The sequence below is a fragment of the Saccoglossus kowalevskii genome, chromosome 10 (genome assembly GCF_978046115.1).
Source record: "Saccoglossus kowalevskii chromosome 10, keSacKowa6.1, whole genome shotgun sequence".
NCBI lineage: Eukaryota > Metazoa > Hemichordata > Enteropneusta > Harrimaniidae > Saccoglossus > Saccoglossus kowalevskii.
Window position 1 is genome coordinate 11301967 of NC_140650.1, and position 26752 is coordinate 11328718.

At 34.2% G+C, this 26752-nt stretch overlaps 1 protein-coding gene across 1 annotated transcript in view; it reads right to left on the reverse strand.

Moving 5' to 3' along the window:
• Positions 1–10954: 10954 nt before the first annotated feature.
• The window catches only part of LOC144341666 (Fanconi anemia group I protein-like), a 49514-nt gene continuing 33716 nt past the window's right edge, over positions 10955–26752 (reverse strand). Inside the window, exons 21-34 of the mRNA XM_085504710.1 lie at positions 25512–25691; positions 24653–24832; positions 23936–23999; positions 22694–22873; positions 21129–21248; positions 20045–20096; positions 19218–19345; positions 18627–18692; positions 17402–17486; positions 15587–15771; positions 14879–14995; positions 13684–13884; positions 12247–12369; positions 10955–11156 (exon numbers count right to left, since the gene is read on the reverse strand). Of these exons, the coding sequence (XP_085360836.1) occupies positions 11067–11156; positions 12247–12369; positions 13684–13884; positions 14879–14995; positions 15587–15771; positions 17402–17486; positions 18627–18692; positions 19218–19345; positions 20045–20096; positions 21129–21248; positions 22694–22873; positions 23936–23999; positions 24653–24832; positions 25512–25691 (1771 nt within the window). The 3' untranslated portion in view covers positions 10955–11066. The remainder of the gene's footprint in view (positions 11157–12246; positions 12370–13683; positions 13885–14878; positions 14996–15586; positions 15772–17401; positions 17487–18626; positions 18693–19217; positions 19346–20044; positions 20097–21128; positions 21249–22693; positions 22874–23935; positions 24000–24652; positions 24833–25511; positions 25692–26752) is intronic.

A 26752-nucleotide genomic window follows, 5' to 3' on the forward strand; every position in this document is an offset into this window, starting at 1 on the left:
AAAAGTAAAATCATAGACCATTTGTGAGTTAGTCCTATTATGCGCGTTGTCCAGGGTCCACCATAGTTACGCCCCCTAAAAAACCCTGGTGTAAATGCAAGACATCGGGTGTGACTTACATCACTACTTTTCTTACCGAGAACACGATAATTTGTTATTATTCTGGAATTGAATTGATTGGCGTGTTTGCAGAAAATAGTCAAAAAGCATATAATTGAGGGTATACAATTAAAGAGAGTAAATTTCAATATGCCATGGTAATTACATGTTTGTGTCATCTTTACTTCTTGGTTTGCAAACAACCCCCCCCCCCCCACAACATCAGCTCTTATACCTTCGGCTGTGAATATTGGCAACTATGTCAAGTAAAAAAACATGAATATATTTGTGTGTATTTTGGAATGATTTATAGTCACATTAACGTATTTACAGATCGTTCAAAACGGGCCAATTATACAAACAATGTCCGTTTAAAAATAGTTGTGACTTAACTCCCTCCCCTTAAAAACAACAAAAAATTAACACAATGTTTCATAATACAATTATCATAGACTAAAACCTCTACAAATCTGTGGGTTACACCCCCGGATTACATTAGCCGAGATCACACGTATTACGAATACCTACTTCCGTCCATTGTGTGATTGAGAGGTCACAGTACGATACAATTTATCTATCCCTCTAGGCACCGGGAGGTAAAACGGTTATGTTAAGGGGGTTACCCAAATTTAAAATAGGGACTGACATGAAGGAAATGGTCAACACATAGTATTGTTACTGTGTATTAAATTTTTAATTCTCTATTTCATTTAATTTTTTTTAAGGGGACAGTCTGAGTTGTACCCGTCATAGCCCTGGATTGTATTACTAACACTATGCGATAGAGTATATACAAATACTATCTATACGTTGATCGATAAAATCTTTATGCATACGAACACAATATTCCCGCCGTTTTAACGATGGCTATTGTTTTGAGAAAACATTTGACACGATTGAATGCGTTTTTCTTTTTAACTGTGCACAGGCTTTTGATCATAGTCAACCGTCCATTGGACGAGAGTTCACGCACTACATACATTCTACATGTTGTGTAGTGAGAAAAACTGGACGAGCATATGTTTTTTTAATATCACTAGAGGTATCAGGCAAAGATACCCCTTTAGTACTGTAGTAACATTTTATTGCATATTTAAAATGTAACATTTCTATTAGTTAACAATAATTATATAGGTAATAAAAAACATATGCAATTTCATTTCGTGTTGTGAAGCACCTGTTTACAAAACATGTTTTTAATCATTTCACCATCTCTGTTTTTAAGTAGATATATAAATTTCTGTAATGAATGGTGATTTTAGCTAGGAATTCAATATCTGTTTATTGCTGGGTATGCCCTCTTTTCTCAATTGCTGAACTGTGGTTACTTGTACTAAATTTATATTAGACATAATAATTCAAAACAACTCATTTTTCAATCAACTCCAAACAATTTGTGGTATTAGTACAAGACACAATAAAATCAAAATAGTTGCAATTGTCCTTAATAATCTTGCTCCGTCATATTTAAGCAAATTATTTCATATACATCAATGTCATATTTCACGAAGTTCAAATGTAACAACGGACTAAGAACCTTTTCATATCGTACAGTGGACATATAGAACTATATTCCCATTGGTGTTAGGAATTGCGCCACACTCTCGAGTTTGAAGCGAGAATTTCTACATGATAATTACCAATTACGAATATAATTATTGACCATTGCCAGCAAACATCATTTAGTGACGATTTTTGCTAGTTTCTTTTCTACTGAAAACTCAACCCTAATCAACTGTTCTACTTACCAAAACGCTTCTATATGGAGCAACAATCAATTCTGAAAACATGAAGCCCGTAGCTGGGTCAGCCGTGGAAACATGAAGTTAAAATGTTGTGGTCTACGACTCAGGTCAAGAAAATTGGTATATATTATTCGAATAACAATCAGGGAGCACTGATTAAAAAAATATAACTAACGAAACCAAAGGAAGATGTTCTCAACATATGGTGTCATGGTAATTCGATTCTCAAGACGGAGGTTTTGATAACCAGATGTTTTTGTCATATATAATGCACAAATAATAATTTGGATAAAACGTTTTTTTTTTTTTTTTGACCCAAGCGTTAACCAAGCATGGGGTGTCTATTTCATCTGAGTGAACTTTGGGAACATTGGGCGCTATTATTTATTTTTAATAAACAATAATTACATGATGTAATACTGTGCAATGTTGAACTTTTACTTTTACACCTTGGTCGTTTTAAGATATGGTCGTAAACGATCTACCTAAATGCCGATCATTATAAATAGATATTGTTACTTGAGAAAATTACACGAATTTGGCATAAAGTATATGTCTGACCCTACACCAACAAATCAAAGAAGAGACTTGTGCCTTGAAATGTATAATACATATACTGGGATTTGTCACATTGAAAGTAAATTTGTTTGTATAGAGCTAGAGCTGAGCAAAATGATAGTGGTGCATATCCGCAATATAGATTACAGCGTAATTGATTTCTTCACCGTACCATTCTCTACAATTATAGATCACGCAACAGTCTGCAATTTAAATTTAGTTAAAATACACAAAAAGAGATCTGTATGACATGAATTTAAATCAGATTAACTTCCCCAAAAATTTCTGTAAAATAACGATGAAACGGCTGTGCATTCATTCTGCAATTGCGGAAGACCCGACAGGCATTGACAACGCGGTTTTATCAGCTGACTGTCTTTAATTTTTAAACATGCTATTATGCTTGGCAACGAGGAGTTATCAAAAATAACAAACCACTTGTCGGACGCCATATTTATCACTCTTAAATGACAAAGAACATAACCCTGAAAACGTCTAAATGTCTACTGACCGATATGAAAACGTTCTCTGGCCGATGGATGTTACATTAGATGGGGATATATAAACCGTTTTTTAATCGGCCAATCGGCCATGTATTGGTATCAGTGGTGTGTCTTAGTTTGGCGGAGAATGATTAATCAGAAATGTAATAAGTATAACAACGTAACAAAACCAATGCTGTAGCCCACGGGCAGCCAACCTAATGTATGAAAAACTGTGACTGTAGGAGCGTTGTACCATCCACAAGATTACCCCCAGTTCTTTTATTTACTTATTTATCTATTTAAAATGCCACAGTCGTCGCGCAGCGCGCGGACGAATTTCGCTCAAACAACTTGAAACCAATGCATTTTACGCACGCGTTTCGTACATCGCACGGTTAAGGGTCCAATACCGAATACGACGCGGTGCGACAACTGTAGTGTTTTTACGTGTAAGGATATATACTAGTGTCCTTGATCGGGGTTGCCATCAAGGTCAATCTGATATCACTGAGTTTGTAATATTTATTACCCACTCATTCCCCCCAGGCGATGTAAATGTTTACAGAGAAAAACAATAGTTGTATAAAAACACCACACATCCATCCACGCGCTCGTTCTTTAGTGCCATTTATATCTCACGCTAAGAACCACATTGATTACAAACTAACTTAGCATATTTCCACTCGTGACAAATTAATAAATATTAATGACATCCAACTCAGCATTACAAACCTCGGAATATATATATATATATATATATATATATATATATATATATATATATATATATATATATATATATATATATATATATATATATATATATATATATATATATATATATATATATATATATATATATATATATATATACAAGGCCGACCAAATGAGAGAGGAAGCCCTTGCATAGGATTCATGAAATTATACAGTCATGTACTATATGTTTAGTCATATGGGCATGTAGCCTAGAAAGATGTTAATCAATAAATGTCATTGGAAAAAGCGTATTGCGAGTATTGAGCCTTGGATGAAAATAACAACTTAGTAGCTGACCGACAAGAGTTCGGTAAAAAAAAAACACACAGGAAAGATGTTATTGGTTGAACAAGTAAAAACGTGCAAGATCGTCCTTAAACTCATAGTGTTTTCATTGCAAGCAAGGACAATTCTACCGTCATCCACACTACCGATGGCGACACCGTTCATTCAACGTGCAATTTTTTGGAATATTTAAACTATCAAGGATGTTAACACAAAACTCATGATCTCGAGTACCGGCGACCGGCAAAATACGAACCAGTTTTTTACGACACTATTCGGCGGCGACGACCGGGTGGATTCAGGCGGGAAGGTGAGGGGTTGGATATAAGGTTCGGTAGGTTACTGATACATGCGTAGTATATGACTGATATGAGGAAGCTGTATCATGAACGGAAATACAAGTGGAACAGTAAATTCTTGCAGTCAATTCAAGTCCTTGAAAATGACAAGGCCTCCTTGGTGATCTTTTTATATGTGCTAAAATACCAGACATTCCAAAGAAAACGGTGCACTGCCGGTGTGTCAAAAGAAACAATTTTCAAAAGAAAGCAACGACGTATTTAACGACGTGCTCATTGTGATGGTAGTCTTTCGTTATAGTTTTCGCTAATTTCCAAAAAAACATTCGATCGGATTTAGAATTTTCGGTTATTATACAAACAGCGAAAAACCATGTACATTGTATCCAGAAATTTATATTGTGTAATTCCATCAATATACGCTGTTGGTTGTGTTCAGTTGACGGCATGACTCAGGCACCAATACCTTCGCAGCTAACATTAATTATGTACAAAATGACTCACCAACCTTTTTACCTAGTCCAAATTTTGCTTACTGTAGAATACTTTATTTCCGCTTAGAATTTATTTTCATTGAAAAGATGCTTCAACCAGTGAAAATAGATTCGAATATACTTTTTTCCTATATTTCACATTCAACTCATAAAAAATTAGTGAAAATAAATTCTATACAAAACACCCAAAAATCCTTTTCAGCGAAAATAAATTCCAGCTAAAATAAATAATTTGACAGTATTATATCTAGATAAACTTAGTATTATTTCAAAGTCAGCATGTGCCCTTCAAAATGCTACAAATTCAGTACAAACATCATAAGTAACTGTCTCAAAGTCTAAAGATATGATTTTCAATAAATCTGGCGAAACCATAACAAAACGTAAATTTGTAACTAATGGTTACAACAACAAAGTTTTTTTTTGGCCTATACTTACCTAGGATTAAAATGCAACTGATAAGATTAGCAGACTTCAAGAAGATCCCAGCAACAGAACGATGAAATCCCTCTTTAAAATAAAACGGTTACTATGCTCCGAAAACCTCTCCAATCAAAACCTACCTAAAACTATTTGATGCTATGATAACGTGATCTACTGCAGCAAAATTCGGACAGTGACTTTGTACTACAATTAAAATAAGTTTTTAATAGTGAACTACCACCAATGAAGACATTTCACAACAAATCTTACAATTAAATAAGGCCAGTAACGCGCATGTTTTTTAGAATTAGGTAGACATCCTATTTAAAATATTGGCTAAAAAAGAATGGAAACACATTAGTTCATAAAGCATACAGACTTGGAATACATATTAAGCCATACTTAATTGATATCTGGTGTCAAAAGCATTTTGTAATAATCACAAATGGATAAAAGTGACACAAATCTGATCAACATAGTTTACAACAAACTAAAAAAATGAACAGCTAAGAACAAATACATGATAATGATAAAAATACAAACCAAACGAATAAGCTACATACATATAGACAGCTAAAGAAGAATTGCTAGTATTAAATTATTTATCAAATAGTAGCAAATGCAAAACACGGAGAAGCGGTAGCAAAATTAAGAATTATTGCACATATTGTAGAACAAAAATCCTAGCAATGATAGGAAATGAATAGTCTGCAACCAAAATGGTTGAAGATGAGATGCACTTCTAACTTGAATGCAAGCTGTATGAAAATGTGATAGCATAGTATACTAAGGAACTGTAATTTCACTTATATATTTATTGCTGTAAACCAATAGAAAATATGTACTTCTAAAGATGCAATAAAGTTATTATTATTATTATTATTATTTATTGAGAATACATGAGGAATACCTAAAATAAAATAAAAAAACGAATTGTGTTGCTGTCTTGTATCATGTGTTTTGATACATTTAGGACGAGCGATGTACCCGGTAATATTTGTGTTTCTAATTAGAAATATAAATTTGAGGAGAGGGTCGTGAAATTGGTACAACTCACTTGATAGAGTGATTTACTTTTACCATTGTAAGAAGGGCATGTCATATTGAAGTGATATTCACCTTTGACTTGTTTTGTCAGTACATATAGGATGCACAATTATTTTTCTACTGGATTTTTTAACATTGTCCTTTACTTTTTAAGTTTTTCATGGCTTTTTTTAAAACAATACCCAGATAAATAAATTGTTCAACTACTTTTTTTTTTCTTCCAAATTGTTTGATAACAGCAGATTTGTTGTCGTATTTTTTGTTTTGTTTGTGCTGACAGATAACTTCCACTTTTTTTGTGTGGGTAGATAAACAATTTAGACAATTTAAAGACCAATCTCGTTTTCAAAAAGTATGACAATGTCATTTGCTTAAAGCATTCAAATATTTGAGTGGCATGTATTTGAATTAAACCAAACAGGTACAGTATGTCGCTATTGAAGAGAGAGTGATTCTTGAAGTTGCAGCTTTGTGTTACGTCTTGTTGCGGGTGCGAACGATTTCGTCAATCTGCCGTTGATCTTTACTTTACAATTTACTTTCCTGTACATATCTGTGATTATTTTATACATGTTGCCCGAAATCCCGGATTTTAGTAATTTTAAAAACATGTCTTCATGTCTTCTGTCGAATACATTTTTAAAATCAACAAAACAGGTATATAATTTGTGTGGTTTCTTTTATTTTTTGTTTAGATGCTAAATTTTGTTGTCATTATTGATTTTTGATTGTGTGTATAATTAGTTAGTTTTACCAACATTATGTTGTAAACAGACGAGCTACTACGTCACTCTATGCAATCCAGTGAGAAGCGAGAGAAAGATTGTTTCCCAGTACCACACTAATATTAGCAGTCAGAGGGGCTGTGATTGTTTTCAAAGCTTGGTGAACGTTGTGAGACACCTGATCCTAAAGAAGTGGGTGACATGTGTCTGACATGTAAATAGGTCACGCATTCAGGGCATGTCGTAAATTTGTGTCGTGATCTCACTAGAACAAGTTCGTCGACGTACATTATGCCTGTAATTAAAAAGTCAAGGATCTCGTGATCTTGCGTTCACACCACCAATTATTTCAAGAGGTGTAAATATGACTGCCATTAGAATTCCATACAATCTCTTGTTTTTTGGCGTTTTTTCAATAAAATATAATATCATGCGAGGCGAAAGCCGGGCTACCACGAAAGCCTTATTACCGCGAAATAAACAAGAAAATTAACGCATTGATAATTAATTCAACCAAGTAAAAAGTAAATATCAAGACAGAGGGACTGTCGACACTCTAATATAAAGGTATCGAATATTCGACCCTGGACTGCCTTTTGTGTCCCAGGTACAACATTCTAATGGATTGTTTACCGTCTTTCAATTTTGTCCAGGTTCGCACAGGCACATATATCATCGCCTGTAAACGACCTCTCAACAAACAATTATGTCACACAGGCCATTTAGGTGTTTACCGCTTTCCAGTTTATGGTTCATACATATGAAATCGCCAGGACACGACCACTGCAGACTTGCATGCACTGAAACGGTTGTTTCTCGTCTGTATTCTTTTTAGCCGTTCTGGACTTTTCCAGAACGAACGCACAGAGTATCCTGGCGTTCAGTACCGTACTATATTTAAAGTGGCGCTGTATCTTGAGTGGCAGTCAGTATACGACTGTCATGTTGCAAACCGGGGTTGTAAACAAACCATATCATTATTTTCCCGACATTATTCTCAGAATTTCTACAAAACACATCCAGACTAGCATTGACAGTAACAAAGCCACATTTTCTTGCAAACCTTGTTTTTTTACGGGCCTTCTCCAATCGGTTAAAACCGAACATAAATTATTCGCTAAAATGAGAAATAACCCAAGCAACATCAATTACCTATAGGAATATGCTTATAAAGTCTTTTCAGTTAAAGACACTTTATTTTCAACTTTTTAACTAAATCACTGCTACTGGTAATTATAGTAAATATTTAAAACACCACTATCCTGCTCCATTGTTTTTTCACCCAGTGTGTGTGAGAACGATGTTCTTGTAGTATATGAAATTACAGTTTTGGACCCCAACAAATCCATCAACTTGAAACTTGACCACATGCACCCTAAAACAAAAAAAATCTGCAAACATCATCGCCCGCCCCTTGCCCACGTTATCATTTGTTCGCTGAACAAAGCATTTCCCCGATTCATTAAAAGTGCTAAAATCATTCCAATATACAAAAAGGGTTCTACCAGAGGCAAACAACTACAGACCAATTCCCATCCTCCCTATTTTAAGTAAAATTTTAGAATGTATTATTAACAAGCAATTCATTAATTTCTTAAATATAAACATTTTATTAAAAAAACAATTCCGATTCCGCAAAAGAAAAAAAAAATAGTACCAAGCTTGCTCTAGTTGAGCTGGTCTCTGGACCATGGCTTTCTTACTTCTGGTATCTTTATTGATCTCAGAAATGATTTTGACACTATTAAACGGTATTGACCATCAAATACATCTTCCATACACAAAAACACATGGCAAAAAAGGGCTCCCTCTATAGTTGTTAAAAGCTACCATTCTAATTGTAAGCAATGTGTCCATATCAATAACATTCAATCCACCTTTACAGAAATCAAATGTGGTATTCTACAAAGATCAATTCTAGACCCAACCATGTTTCTAATTTACGGTATATTAATGATATAGTTAACTCAACAAACACATTTGATTTTAGGCTCCTCGCCGATGATACCAATCTATTTAAATTTATAAAAAATAATCTTAAACACATAACTGATGACTTGTTTGTGAATTGAGCAGTGCCTATAAACTTACAATTAATACCGAATAATTACATGGTTATTAAAACACCACAAAATAAGTTGACCACCTTAGAAATTAATGGGTCGCCTGTAGAGGGCGTTTCATCTACTACTACTACTCAACGTTTCTATCAATCACCATTTTGATTGGAAATTGCACATTAACAAAGTGATTAAATCATATCACATATTCGCCATTTTGTTTCTAGATCCATTTTTCTTTTGTTATACAACTCTTATTTTTCTGCACATTACATACTGTCTTGAAATATGGGGTAACACCTGACAATCGCTATTAGAACACATCCAGATCTTACAAACATTTTTCGCTTAATTACATTTTTGAGTTTTACTTTCCCTCTTTTTCATAAACTTGGAATACTGGATTTACATCTAAATATCATACATTTATTAATGAGCTAGCCATTCATTCATACATGACCCATTGTTTAATTGTGCACGGCTTTCGTGAGACAATGCTTGCATCCATTGACACATGAATACAAGGTTTGTGTTTTTTGTCTGTGTTGTGTATGTACGTGTTAATTCATTTTATAGAATAGTGCATAATTCTTTTCCCATGAAAAGTTTCTTGTTATGTCTATATTATGCCGTACTCCAAAATCTAGCAACTGATAGTTGGCTATTGATTTCAACATTTTGGCAATTCAGATAGAACAAGTCATCGACTCAAAAACAAAACCCCTCATAAACTTTCAGATTTGTTTTTGGATCTCTGCATGTTAAGTATGTTTTTTGGGAGTAAAGCCTCATTTTAATCAAAATTGGCAAAAAATGTGTGCCACATTGTAACTCTGAAAATCCGAAATAAAAAACAACATACGAGTTGGATAATGGTGTTCCACGCTACACCACAGTGAGAAAGACACATATGACAGAGGGATAATGGTCGGTCGGACGAATTTTTTTTCTTCCTTTTCTAAACCTCATAGTACATGTCAGAGAAATACAGATCAACCTGAGGTTCAAAGTCGCCACTTACCCCCCCGGACCCTGAGGATCAGACAATGGTCCGGGATCGTTAATTTTTAGAGGAAAAACCTATATTGAATATTTTTTGGTCGGTCGCTGAGGGCAACAAAACAATTTTTTTTGGGGGCCTAATGGTGATCTTCACTGCATCACAGTGATAATTACAAACACTTCAACATGTATGTGAATTAAAGATAAATCAATACTTTATTTAGACACTTGTTATTTAAAGCAATCATTCAACTTTTAACATATTTACAATGCCCTAAGACATTTGTCAACATAAAGACATGTCATGATTTCTAATGTACAATATATATAGTCTCAAAGTAGACAACTGTGCAGGTGTTACACACCAACATACTTAGCCTAGAATCAATGTGTGATCCAATGTTTCAGACATCTAAACAGTTAACACATAGGACTGTATGATTTAATTGCGTACATACAAATATTCTCAAACATAACATACAGAGCTAGACACTGAGGGTAGACCTGCTTTTGATACTTTCAAAGATATCCATCAGTGTTCTCTCCAGGAATTTAATACGTAGAGTGGAATTGTTCCATCAGTTTAGAAATTATGAGACAATTACCCATCCATGTGTAAACGGAAACAAAGTACTGTGGAATACTTTATTTTCACTGGAATAAATTTTTGCTGAAAAGGCTTTTTGAGTGTTTTGTATGGAATTTATTTTCACTGATTTTTGATGAGTTTAATGTGAAATATAGGGAAAAAAGTATATTCGCTGGATTTAATTTTCACGGAATCATCCCTTCAGCGAAAATAGTGAAAATAAATTCCAAGCGAAAATAAAGTATTCTACAGTATTTTGTTCCTCTTATAGTGGAGACAATGTACCCAAATGTTTATTATGTTTGAACTTTTTACACAGTATCCATGGTGAGAGTCAATAATTAATGACAGTGAGTTGGCTTTAAATTATTTCAAATAAATTCAGACATTTTCAGAATATTGCTATGTTTATAGTAAATACATTTGTAATGAAATTTAACACTGAAAGTTAGAACATTTAAAGGCATTTAAATACAATTAACATTAATTTGGCAGAAAATTATTTTCTACCCTTTTTCAATTTGTTAATTTTCATTTTCTTCACTGGTGGTTCATTATTATCCTCTGCATTTTCTTCAGCTGTTGCTGGCTGAAATATTAAACACAAACTCAACTTTACAAATTATTGGATCAGATGATGTAGGTGTATGTATACTGTACATACACATAATATAATGCATGCATTATTGAACCATTTTCACCTGCCAACATTTATTTACTCTGCAGACGTCTCACTATTATACCTTTGCAGAATTCTTACTATAAACCTGTATTCTCTGTTGACCTGTAGACATAATCACCTGTTGACGTGTTTCCATGGCAAATGGTCATGTATTCTGACGTGTTTCCATGGCAAATGGTCATGTATTCTGACGTGTTTCCATGATAAATGGTCATGTATTCTGACGTGTTTCCATGGTAAATGGTCATGTATTCAGACGTGTTTCCATGGCAAATGGTCATGTATTCTGATGTGTTTCCATGGTAAATGGTCATGTATTCTGACGTGTTTCCATGGTAAATGGTCATGTATTCTGACGTGTTTCCATGGCAAATGGTCATGTATTCTGACGTGTTTCCATGGGAAATGGTCATGTATTCTGATGTGTTTTCATGGTAAATGGTCATGTATTCTGACGTGTTTCCATGGGAAATGGTCATGTATTCTGACGTGTTTCCATGGGAAATGGTCATGTATTCTGACGTGTTTCCATGGGAAATGGTCATGTATTCTGACGTGTTTCCATGGTAAATGGTCATGTATTCTGACGTGTTTCCATGGGAAATGGTCATATATTCTGACGTGTTTCCATGGCAAATGGTCATGTATTCTGACGTCTTTCCATGGTAAATGGTCATGTATTCTGACGTGTTTCCATGGGAAATCAAACGTGAAGTTGTACGTTTTGTAAATTAAGCTATGACAGCAAGACAGCATATATAAGACAGCAAAATCTATTGGTTTAATTTTAAAATTGATGTGACTTGTTGTTACAGTACTGCTGATTGGGGTCAACAATCAACATTAATTAGCTATGCTAGTGTATTAACAGAACCATAGCAAATTTGAATGCAAATCATAGAAATTGAGACATAATGAAAACGAATATTTCAGTTTACAAAGTTTGTTTACAAACCCCCCGCTTGTAGTGCATATTTTGTGATAAGATAATACTGACCACCACTGCTTCATCTTCTTCCTCAGAGCTTGTCTCTTGTTGTCTAAGTGCTGCTTGTACAGTTTCAGTAATAATACGGAAATCACGTGCTGTACTTGATTTATTGTATTGCATTAGGTTTATCTAAAAATAATACGATACACTACACGTCAAAAGTATTGTCAAGATGGCCATGATTTGAAAAACCTGTAATTCTCTCACCAAAATAATATTCAATGGTATGTAGATACACAATACAATAAATCTGAAACTTCTAACGAACCATTGTCATTATTTTACATCATCACTCGATCGATTGTACGGACATGAAAATCCGATGGTTTCAACAAGGTGTTTTTTTTCACCGTTGTTTTGCATAAAATTTGCATATTAGTAATCCATTGTTTAAAGATGTCATTATTCTCGCCCATTTTATAAATATTCATGATATGATGAATTTGTAGTTGCCAATCGTGATTCTAGTGCGATTCAATCAGGGTCAAAGGGCAGGAGTTTCTTTGCTAACAACTGTCACTCTGTTTTACATAACTTTTCATTGATAGCTCTACCTATTTTGTAAATATCGTGCAAGTTTTGAATTGAATATGCCCGAGTCTTACAGATTTCGGCATACTTCAGGAAGGAATAATTGGGCAATAGCTTGTTCTTTGGGAATTTCTGAACATTGTGTTCATTACAATCTGGCAAAAATGGAAATCTATGAAAATATGGCGAATTTACCAAAATCTGGCCAACCAAGCGGGACAACAGTGCGTGAAGACCGGACAATTTTGTGGATCAGTATGCAAGATCGGTTCAAAACAGCACCAAGAATACGCAATAAAATGGAAACTAATTACGGGAAAAATATTAGTGTTTTCACTGTGCATCGATGTTTATGTAAAGTAAACATGAACGCGTACGTGGCGAAAAAAAAAACTTCTACTGACACACCAGCAGTAACAAGCACAAATGGTTTTTGCCAGCACACATGCACAGTGGACCTATGAGGATATCTGTGTCATGAAAAGAAATAATTATCTGCAGCAGCATGGTACAAACTACAGCGTGTCACAGTCACTGATGATTCATTTCACTCGCAAGGCTCACTCATTCATTCATTGCATCATACAATACAACGCGCTATACAATAACAGATTGAGTTCAGTGTGTCTTAAAGTACGCCCTCTGGCAATCAAACATTACGCCCTACGATGTGGCAACTCTGATTATTTGCAGGTTTCACAGGAACGTCAAACCAGATTTATCTATTTTACCAAGGTAAAATACAAGATCCTTCTATTTGTTCTTTTTTGATTTATTCATGAAAAGTGATTTTTTTTTTTTAATTCTGACTACCCCCCAAACAATTTAACTTAATTTAACATGATTGTAGAAAGCCGGAACCTTAGAATGTCCGTATAAACTACCATAATCACATTATAGTAGAAAGCTCACCTTTGACTTCTTTGATAGCTGTATCAGGAATTTCTCATATTGTTCAATGCTGTATATTAAATTAGGTATAGACCTGGCTTCCTTTAACAGTTTACTTTTACCATTAGATGTTGACGCAACAGCTGTGGCTTGTTTCTTTTTTCCTTTAGTGTTTTTACTAGCATCAGCAATGCTGGGATTGTGCTCGTCATTCTGGCTTAGCTACAAAATTAATTAAATTACATAAGTGAATGAGTTTCCTTTGTATATACATCTTGCAAAGGCCACTTTGCATAAATAAAAAAAGATAGAGGGTCGAAATGCAAAATCTTAGCAAGGTAGTTACCCTTATTAAACATTATCACTCACATAGCTGCATTTTAAGATAAAATATTTCCTGGGTGTCATAAAATACTTACTAGCCAAATTGTGCAATACTGAGAATATGTGCAATGCATAGAATATAAAGGAGACTTTATATAACAGTTGTGTACAAAATTGCTGATGAATCACAGAAAATGGCGTGTCTAAAAAAACAGCATGGTATGAATTTTTGCTAATGTAGAGAAATCACTCAAGACTTTGTAAATTGTTAACCCTCTAACATGACTCATTTTGGGAGAATCCTGAGACTTTTGATATGGATTTTTTATGATCTGAAATCATACTTTGATATTATTTTAATCACATATATATTTATTGCTGTAAACCAATAGAACATTTGTAATTCTAAGGATGCAATAAAGTTATTATTATTATTAATAATAATAATAATAATAATAATAATAATAATAATAATAATAATAATAATAATAATAAAATGAAACTTGTTTACTGTTAGGAAAGTCAATTTAAAATATTGACTGTATAGTTGACTCAAGGCACAAACAAAAATGCTTTTGCTCTTTCCTTTGTTTTGACGCTTATTTTGCTCTAAAAATGTGATATTAATTTTATTACCAAATTCCATAACAATAGTAAAATGTTTTTCAAGATTTCTATATTGATCAATGACGTACCAGAGAATTAGAACTAGTTGCATCACAGTAAATCAGTGGCGCATCATATAGGCTTAGAGGGCACACTACTGTTTATGCACTGTACTCGTCCATCTTGGGGGCCCAGGGTAATCCGCTTCAAAAATCATGTTTTATATGGAGTGAGAGTTTAAACTAGGATGGAGGATAAGTCAGTCAAGTATGATATTAACACCAACCTGAATGTAATTAATCATAGCATAACACTGCTGGGTTAAATGGGTACCAATTAGCTTCACCAACTTCTCAAACCTTGTTGACAGGTGACCATTATGTTGATTATATAACGATATATACTGTCAAGAAAGAAATATATTTTGTGCAATACATTTATAAAAACTCTGACCAAAATTATTCATTGGGTTCATTGTAAAAAGTGATCTCATCATTCACTCAACATCAAGAATGGTGGACGCCTACATCGACCAAAGTTAAACCCTGCTGGGGTCTTGTATGTATACAATCATTGGTGTTTTTAACAGAAAGTGTCAGAAAAATTCAAGTCAGAGTACTACTGTGTATCACCTCTATGGTAACACAGGCTGAAATGAGAAAATTTGTATGCAAATTAGCTAATTAATTTGCAAGGATATGACACCAAAAACACCCCAAGGTACCTATATAACAAATTTGAATAAAATCTGTTCAGTTTTTAAGATTTTGCTTCACTGGCACACCAAACTGATTAGCTAAAACAGTACGACTGGCAGTTAGCCAATATTGTTAGGGTCATTATTGTCAATTATCATCACAATAAATCAAAATTACTATACTTGTTTAGCAATTGTAATATCACATGACTACGCGCACTAATAATATTCAAATATATTCAATATGCATGAATAAATCAAATATATATTAAGACTGCATGCTACTTTGATACTTACATACTTAGTGAGTATTGACAATGTACCATACAGTCTTGTTACCATTTTAATGACAGTATCAACGGCCATGCCTACAGGCAAAGCAGACTGCACCAACTCATGGAAAGATGTAACTAATATACCAAGCCTTGTACATACAGCTTTTTCAAGACTTTCTTTTTGTGTACAGCCAGGGGAACCAAGATCTAAGTGAAAAAAAAAAAAAAAACAGAAAGAAAAACAAACAAATAAATAAATAACTTTACATAAAATAGGATACCAATGAAATTTATGTCATACTGACCAAAAGATGTACAAGATATAACACCACAAACAGACCAAATACGACTTTACACCGACTAAGATGGACATGAACAATCCTTGTATAAAACAAGTCATTGTCAATGACACGTCCCCATTCCGTTCATATTTGAGTGACATATACATTCAAAGCAGATCATGACCGAAATGCACCTGCATATGTACAACACATTGTTCTAAATCTGAACAAAATCCATCCATGCATGACTGAGATCAGGTTCCGGAATTGTGAAAATACGTGATTTTGATGCATTTTCGGCCTTAAAATGGCCATCATTCAGCTATTGTTAAGCGGATCATGAAACAAATGCACATATCTATTTGTGACATGATGTACCATGTGTGTGTGTGAAGTTTGAACTTGATCAATCCAGACATGTCTTGGATACGGATCCAGAACTGAATTTATTAAAACAAAATGGCCGCCAGTCGGCCATTTCGAACTTGATCCGAAAAAAAAATGACGTGCATCAAGGTCCTATTATGTTTAATGTATGTACCAAATTTGAACCAAATCAGTCCATGCATAACTGAGATCCGGGTTCGGAATGGTGAAAATGTGCGATTTCAATGCATTTTCGACCTTAAAGAGGCTGCCATTTGGCTATCGTTAATGAAATCATGAAACAAATGCACATACATATTTGTGACATGATGTACCTTGTGTGTGTGAAGTTTGAACTTGATCAATCCAGACATGTCTCGGATACGGATCCAGAACTGAATTCTTTAAAACAAAATGGCCGCCAGTCGGCCATTTCGAACTTGATCCGAAAAAAAAAATAACGTGCATCAAGGTTCTATTATGTTTAATGTATGTACCAAATTTGACTGAAATCCGTCCATGCATAACTGAGATCCGGGTTCGGAATGGTGAAAATGTGCGATTTCAATGCATTTTTGGCCTTAAAGCGGCCGCCATTTGGCTATCGTTAATGAGATCATGAAACAAATGCACATACATACTTGTGACATGATGTACCTTGTGTGTGTGATGTTTGAACTCGATCAATCCAAGCATGTCTCAGATACGGATCCAGAACTGAATTCTTTAAAACAAAATGGCCGCCAGTCGGCCATTTCAAACCCGATCCAAAAAAAAAAAAAAATGACGTGCATCAAGGTCCTATTATGTTTAATGTATGTACCAAATTTGAACGAAATCCGTCCATGCATAACTGAGATCCGGGTCCGGAATGGTGAAAATGTGTGATTTTGATGCATTTTCCGCCTTAAACTGGCCGCTATTCGGCTATCGTTAATCGGATCATGAAAAAAATGCATGTGCATATGTCCCATATAATGTGTGATGTATGAGTGAAGTTTGAACTTAATCGGTCCATGCATGTTCGAGATACAGGTGATCACGGACGCACGCACGCACAGACGCACGGACGCACACAGGGCAAAACATAAGTCCCCATTTTCGGACTACGTCCGAACGGGGACTAAAAACTCAGAGACATCAAGTTGTAGATGAGCAGCATACAAAATGAAAACATGTAAATGACTTACTTGATGAGATAGCTTCATTTTTCATTACCCCTAACACCCATTCTGCCTCGTCAATATACTTTTCAACTTGTACATGCAGAATAGTCTAGTATATAAAACATATATTATGTGAAATATATTAACAACATTGTCAATGACATTTTATTACGTATGCATATTCAGCATACTAATAATGGGCAATTAGTTAACAAAATTATAACAAAACATAATAATAATAAAAATCACGATTTGAATGATATAAATGTTTATATTGTCTACTTGGTACTGTACTGGTCGACTCGGTACTGTACTGGTCTATTTGGCTTTGTACTGGTCTACTCGTTACTTCACTGGTCTACTCAGTATCATACTGGTCTACTCGTTACTTCACTGGTCTACTCAGTATCATACTGGTCTACTCGTTACTTCACTGGTCTACTCAGTATCATACTGGTCTACTCGTTACTTCACTGGTCTACTCAGTATCATACTGGTCTACTCGTTACTTCACTGGTCTACTCAGTATCATACTGGTTTACTCGTTACTTTACTGGTCTACTCAGTATCATACTGGTCTACTAGTTACTTCACTGGTCTACTCAGTATCATACTGGTCTACTTGTTACTTCACTGGTCTACTCAGTATCATACTGGTCTACTTGTTACTTCACTGGTCTACTCAGTATCATACTGGTCTACTCGTTACTTCACTGGTCTACTCAGTATCATACTGGTCTACTTGTTACTTCACTGGTCACCTCAGTATCATACTGGTCTACTTGTTACTGTACTGGTATCATACTGGTTGTCTTCCTTACTCTGTACAATGCTGGTCTACTATGTACGAACCAGTACTGATTTACCTATCAATACTAGTCTACTTACTAATACTATTTTACAAAAAATTTATCTACCAATACTAGTCTTTTTACCAATACTAGTCCACTTACCAACACTAGTCTACTTACCAATACTTATTTACCTACAAATACTAGTCGACTTACCAATACAAGGTACTTACCAATACTAGTCTACTTACCAATACTGGTTTACCTACCAAAACTAGTCTACTTACTACTTGCAAATAGTAGTCTACTTACCAATACTGGTTTACCTACCAATGCCAGTCTACTTACCAATATCGGTTTACTTACCAATACTAGTCTACTTATCTAGTTACTACTTACCAAAACAAGTCTACCATACTTACAAATACTGGTTTACCTACCAATACTAGTCTACTTACCAATACTGGTGCAAATGTCCTTGGATTAATAATTGCATAATGAGTCTTATCTTCAACTTCTACATCCTAAATAAACAAAATGTAGCTTAATATTATCAGTGGCATTATTACCTTATACCAAACTGTATTCATTCAACCAAACAAACAAGTACCTGATTTTGAAATCATGTCTCTAGTTGAAGGGTTCGGAATATTCTTCAAATTAACAACAGGAACTAAGAAGATATACAATATTTACCCATACACAAAACATTGCGGAAAAATCAATTATTAGTCGATTACAACTTGAGCAGATTAGTAAGTAAGAAATTAGGGATTAAAACTTGGCATTATGCTTAGGCCAACACATCACCATGCACTTCAGCTGAAAACAAATGCCTAACACATTTTGTTTGCAATATACCGTACATAGCCCATAGTGTGGGACACAGAGACTAACAGAAGCTCTTTGTCATATACACAATTTGTTAAACTCCTATTACATTTCTTGCATTTCGTAATGTCAATGTATAAGTGGACTTGCATGCGACCAACTGTCTACTTACTTTGACTTGCATTGGATAATGTTAAAAACAAACAGGAAACTGTTACCTGATCCATGTCTCCAACTTGGCTATGGATATCTTGCCCTATGTCTCTAGTTATAGTAATATTACTATTTGACTGTGACGTCAGTAAAAACAGCAAATTGATAAAAGCCTTGGTCAGTGAAGAATCATCTATAGTAGAATATATATGAATACGGTTAAAAACTAGTTAGTCACAATCAAAGTTATACTCTGCAAAGCTCCTGTGTCAATACAGAATATATACAATCAATGCTGTTTATTAAAAACATATCTAGGAAATGAAATTTCCCAGCAGTCAGTGAAGGAGCAATGGCATTAGAGGTTAGAATCATCATGCAAATTTGAACAAAATCCGTTCTTATGTTTTTGAGATTTGGCTTATACAGGCTGAAATGAGATAAATGCAAATAACCTACTTAATATGCATGGACATGGCCCTAAAACTAATCATGTCTGTTTATTACCCCAAGGTATTTATGTACTAAATTTGATCAAAACCAGCTCAGAAGGTTTTGAGTTTTTGAGACAGACAAACACACACACACACACACACACACACACGCACACACACACACACACACACACACTAAACTCGATACCTCCCTTGTGTGCTTTTAATAGCAAGATTTCCGAAATACCTGAAGTGATTGTTTTTTTTTATTGCTTGTTTTTATTTCAGTGGGGAATGTTGATGCCTTCAATATTTCATAAATGCCATAAATGTTGTCTTCTGATTTTAGACTCACTCGGGTTCACAGAGCTGCAAAGTTGTGTTTTAAGATCAACAGTGTGGTGATACATAGGTAAAATGTCACAAGTTGCCACAAAATGATTACGAAAACTTCTTACCTAAATTTTGTTCTTGGCAAAGTTTAGAAACCCAAGAATGTAGCTGTACAAACTAAAGACAAAAAAAAACCATTACATGTATGTCAATCAAACATACGCTACTGTAATAGGTGTTCATATTGCAATTAACGCAAGTAACATACAGTGAAATTCATACTCAATCCTAATGTACAAGTTATGTTAAAGTCAAATATATCATATCACTGCTGCAAAAATCCACAAAAAATACCTTATTATTAAATGAGATTGGCCAAACATGCTTGGGAAAACAATCCACATATGTATCTGACCCAGTAAAGACAGACACATTTTTGACAGATATTTTATAGGATATTTCATCAATATTCTCAATTTTACTGTTTCCATAAATTGTATCAGTTACAAACTGAAGACTGGATACGTTACTTGCTTGTTATTATCATAGATTGACCACACATGTATACTGCCATTGTACAACTCTTAATCCCATTACACATGTGCCTACTGTTCTGGTCTTAGTACTATTTACATAACCATACAATGTGGAATATAATATATTATTATACATCTGTCACCGTAACACCATAAGTTACAGTGTGTCGTAATTCTTCTCTATTTTACGGGGTATTTTCATCCTACCATATAAGGAAATGTGAATTCCAAATAGGGAATGTTTACATACATAAGCAGCCTCTAATTTATATAATAAAAACAAACAGGGCTGCCACCAGGGTTTGACTGGACTCCACACAAAGAAATTCGCTGATTCTGTTCTGAACTTTTGGGATTTCAGACAGTACAAAGCTGCAGCATCGACCTCCGTTGCGCATCAAGCGATACTCCCGCTGTACTGTCTTCGTTCAGACTTTGAGGTATCCTCATAATAACCTCTAATTATACATCTTTTTCTTCCAAGGATACATCATGGGAATGCCAAAATCCAAAAAGTTCAGAACAGAATCAGCGAACTTCTTTGTGAGTTGCGAGTTTCTAGTGGTTCACCCTTTACATTTGTAGGTAAAATTAACCCAACATTTTTGCTGTTTTATTAAAATAGCTCAAATTTATAGTATTTGCTAATCTGTAGCAAAAGTACTTTATTTACCTGTGTTCCCGTACAAATCAGATATTTGGATAAAAGTGATATAATATTACAAAGTGGCACAGCATCCTTTGTGGTGACATCTTCGTCTTCTCCACTATTCACAATGTTCATAATTAGTCTCTTCATAAAGAAACAGAAAAAGATAACATTTATGAGTTTACTTGTATATTACTTAGATCAACAATCAAAAAACCCAATTACAGATGTGGAATACCCATCTCCTGGGGTGGGGTAGGGGGTGCTGCTGACTAACTGACATAAGATAAAGGGACCAATCATCAAAGAAAATCATGCAGTGGAAGAGGATCCAGGCATTTTCACTGCCTCGCAATCACAAGAATAGTTGTTATCAATTCCTGATTCCCAAATTACCGTCAGACGCAATGCAATTCTATTTGTGCATGCATAACCAACCTAGCAGCAGGCGAGGATAGAACAAAAATATAAAACACGGAAGAAATCAGTGGCATATTTTAAACAGTGTTTTAAAGATAGCGGAGTGAGTATGCGTGGGTACAAACCAGGGCAGCTAGAAGAACTTTTTAAGACAGCTGAGAAACATGGACTTCCAGTTGAAAAAGAAAAAAATTTACTGAAATTAAGATGGTATGTGTGTGTTTCACTGAGTAAATATGACCGTGACATGGTTTTTCAACTCCAAAAATACCGGCAAAAAATATGAAAATATTACGCGATAGCTAAAGAAAATTTGTATGTTTGTTATTCTTGCTTTAGACAGAATAGTGTGCAAATTATCAGAGGCTGGTACGAGTTAGTTGAAAGATGATGGCAGTTTTATTTCAGGGGAATTTCTACGATGCGAGTAGTTGATGTTGGATGCACTGCGACTCCGCGCAACGTTCAGAATTGTCCTACTTTCCGGTTTGTTGACCCCAGGTCATGCAATATACATAAACACACAAACGATTAACGCGCAAATGCTATCTATTTTCAGGAATCGGGAATTGCAAATCCAACTGCAAGGGTATTCCCTTGGGATGAAAACAACAAATTTCTGATGGCTGAAAACAGTTTACTGTATTTAATCTATTAGAAACACATCTTGTATTGAAGTGCATGAATTGTACACAGAATCATTCAAATATTATTTATTATGGCCAAAAACACACCTCTGTCACTCATAAAAAGGTGCATTCACTTTTAATAGAGCAAATACAGTAGTCAATGCAACTCAACACATCGCCTGGGGAAAGCCTCTATGAATGGTATATAATCAGGCAATATGTCAACTGAGAGGTATGAGTGGTTGCAGAGGAAATCAAGAAAACAAATTAGAATCATCTGAATTCTGTCCAACCAATGTTTCCCTTACGGATGCAGAAAATGGACCTAGCAAATATTTTTTTTGTCAGGATGTACCGATAGTTTATCTCTACTCCCATCCTTACCACTGAGGCCATTAAATGAGTTTTGTTGAGTTTTCCAAAATAACAAACTACAAATGTAAGCAGTAGGTATGTAAGTTTTTTCACATAATTTGAGTTGTTTGACAAGAATCATATATGTAGTATTGCCTAATTCAATGTGATTGGTAACTTTCTCACCTGAAATTTTTTAATGTGTTGATGTATAATAACTTGACCATCTATATCATCATCTTTACTCGTATTCTCATCACTGTTTAAATGGTGTAAAAAATCCACCATGTTTTTTGGATATCTATTGCATACAATGTTAATAATCGTATGAAGGCCTTCTAGACATAGTGAAGACAGTGCCTTTCCCTAAAATGAGAAAACAAATGCTATTGACCAAACAATACAATGGTCCTACATGTTATCCAGCAACAACACTCACCATGACCATATACAAATCAGTACTGTGTATTTACAATGACTTCATTAAATACTGCTATGATTTCAACATTGTGGTAGACACTATATACCGGGTACTATCAAATTGAAATGAATTTGTCGTAGCTAGTTATGACATTTGACACTAAAAACTACATGTACACATGTTAAGACAGTATGCTACTCATGATTTTTTAATATGTGCACATTAATCATTTAAGTATTTTTTTTTTCATTTGTTAAAGTTTATATTGTAATTAATGTTCTTGAAAAATTATGAAGCTATACAACAGGCTCAATTATCATTCAAAACAGCCACTACAAAATCATATGCAAATGACGTCATCACAATAATTACTAATTCGTTTTAGTATGAGTCAATATGTGTGAATATTTTTGGTTTACTGTCAATCTGTTTTTTTTTCTCTTTTTTTAAAGTGGTAAAATAATATGCATAAAATGTCATTTTCTCGATCAAAACCCACTAAAATATTGTCAATTTTTTAATACTTCTATACATGAAAAAGTAACTTGTAATTCACTATATAACTTTTTTTTTTCACCATATGTCCCCAAGAAAAATTTTGAGATGTATCCTTGCATAGGAAACAATGGTAAAATGCCCCAATACAGACAAAACATTATCTATATTTATATAGAAACGATTTTTTCCGATCTGAGTGATTTAAATTTAAATTTATTGTCGTCATTCTTGTAACATGTTATAACATATGTAAAAATAATGAAAATGACAATAATTTAATAACTTGTTTAGTGTTCTACCTTACAATGTATATATTTATTAATCTTACTAAGGAGTTGACCATTAGAAACACAAAGAGGTTGAACTATTGTGCGAATTAATTTTTAGTTTTGACCCACATTTTTTGTTTTTTTTGTCAGCTCTTAATTATTTTGTATTGACTTATATGCATTCAATGATTTCCAACTGCGATGACATTTTCTGATCTCATTTAAAGAGTGATATCTCACCCTGTCTTTGCTTGCACGTTCATCTGGAGAATAAGCATCTGTTGAATATTTTCTCAGCAATACTCTGTAAAACATAATCGTTAAACCATCAATTTGGATGGCAATAATTTAACAGTTTAAATCATCTTAACAGATTTTGATGTACCTACAGTGTACATGTAAAAGATATATTGTCGAAAAAATTACTGAATGCCCCAAGCCTTTAAATTTTGAGAAACTTAAATTATTCGTTAGTTATTCTAATCAAATGTGTCATATTTTGCTATGTATCGACTAATTTATTATTGTTTTCACTACAATCTTTGAACTGAACATAAATTTCCATATGCGATTCAATGACATGACTTACTATTGAATGGTTGACAGATGTGTTTATTTAAATATAACACATATTTACTTGTCAAATGCATCAAACGAAATATTGCTGACTTAAAAATGATATAAATATGCCACATATCATGAAGGCATAAATATTTTAGATACAATATTCACAAATTTCAAATGAAAACAACTTGATCAATCTCATGAATTAACACATGCATGGCAGCAAATCGGCCAATGATTGAAAATAACTGCAAAGACTCATGGGTAATGTGTTACCAAATAGTTTCTATGATGAAATCATATTCTTTCCAGATAAATTTTTCTTTTCATTTTATAAATTTCCATAAAAAATATCCATGCCTTCATAAAAATCAGTGTAATGTAGAGACCAACCTTGCTAAAGTTGTAGTGTATTTATATATCTTGTCTTGATTTTTACCCTGCATTCCCTCACAGTGTCCCCGGTCATGTATTTGTTGTATTTTCTGTAACGCTACATTAACAATATATCTCAACAAATCCTGATTGTCTCTGTATAGCACCAGGCATTCTTGATGACTTGGTATATCATCACTGAAATCAAATTATTACTTTACATATAATCTAAAATTGACATTTAAATCTATTAATATTAAAAATTAAAGTGAAACTGTCAGAACAGCACATGTACATAGGAAGGGCTCACACAGAATTTTTTAGAGATCTGCTAAAAGACAGTTTTGTTTTCACTTGCAAGCTAGTAAATTCAAGCAATTTTAAAAATTATGTTTTCATACTTGGTTATAAATAAATGTTTTTTGATGATAGATTACCGTACTATAGTTACGACTATGAACAATGTTTATGTGGTAGTGTGTGGAGTACGCGATTATGGTAAAGACCGCAAGAAAATTAACAGCAAAACAGTAGAACGCACACATACATAACTCAGAAGACAGTGTCACTCTTAGTGAACAGAGCTGGAGAATGGGTAAGAGAAAATGCAGTCAGCATCTCACTAGGGTACATAGTGTTTTTTTCAGGATTTATCCTTACAAATGCTATTAAATCATCAACATTTTAAGTACATACGTCACATGATACATTGTATGTTGTAAAAACAAAAAATGGAAAGAAATTTTTTTTTTATAGATAATGGCTATGAGGAAGCCATGCAATGACAAACAAAAACATGGAGTATGGGCTGAACATCTGCTATTGAGATGAATAAATCAAGTAACATGAAATTACAAATTATGTTCAGATAACTTACCAGAATATGGCTCTCAGCATCATGGTTACAAATTTGAGTGAGAGAAGACTTGTCGGTATTCTGCTGGCAGTATTACTGGATCTACCTTTCTTGCTAGCTGAAGAAGACTTCTCTTTCAATATGTCGTACAAGTCATGGTACTTCTCAAATAATTTGACAACCAGTTCAGCATCAGATGTACTGTAAAAACCAAGAATAACAAGTCATTGAAAATGACACAGTCCCCGTTAAGTTCTCTTTGTGCTCGTCATATTAAAGCGGAGGGGTTGTCGCGAGCGTGTCCTTGAAACTTGAGTTCCAAGTGGCGTATACAACAGATTGTTTATTTACATCAAAACACGTGTTTCGTGTCATAGTAATATGGCCAAAATAAAAACAGCTGTTATTCAGCCATCTTTGATCTGATTATGAAACACACTGATATGTATGATGTATGTGCCAAATACGAATGAAAATGGTACATAAATTGTGGAAATATAGTAGTAAGGCCAAAAAGTCAGATGTTTGTCAATCGGCCATCCTTGACCAGATTTTGAAACAAATTGTCATGGACATGCATCCTAACATGTATAAAGTACATGTATGTGCCAAATTTGAATGAAAACTGACAGAGCACGTCCAAGATACTGCATAAAAAAACAAAAACAAGATGCCACCATCTTTGATCCAATTGCGAAATAAATCGTCATGAACATGTATCCTGACATGTATAATCTATGTACCAAGTTTGAATGACAACTGACAAAGCATGTCCAAAATACAACATTTTCAAAAAACAAGATGGCTGCCAGTCAGCCATTTTGATTCGAATCGCTAAACCACTGCATGTGCATATGTCCCACATAAGGTACTAGGCACATGCAAAGAATGAACGGAATCGGTCCACAGGATTCTGAAATATGACGTTGAATAGACTGACGCACGGACAGACGGACGGACAGACTCAGGAACTCACGGACGGTCGGGGACATGTATCCTAACATGTATGATCTATGTACTAAATTTGAATGAAAACTGACAAAGCATGTCCAAAATACAACATTTTCAAAAAACAAGATGGCTGCCAGTCGGCCATCTTTGATCCAATTGTGAAATAAATCATCATGGACATGTATCCTAACATGTATAATCTATGTACCAAGTTTGAATGAAAACTGACAAAGCATGTCCAAAATACAACATTTTCAAAAAACAAGATGGCTGCCAGTCGGCCATTTTGAATCGAATCGCTAAACCACTGC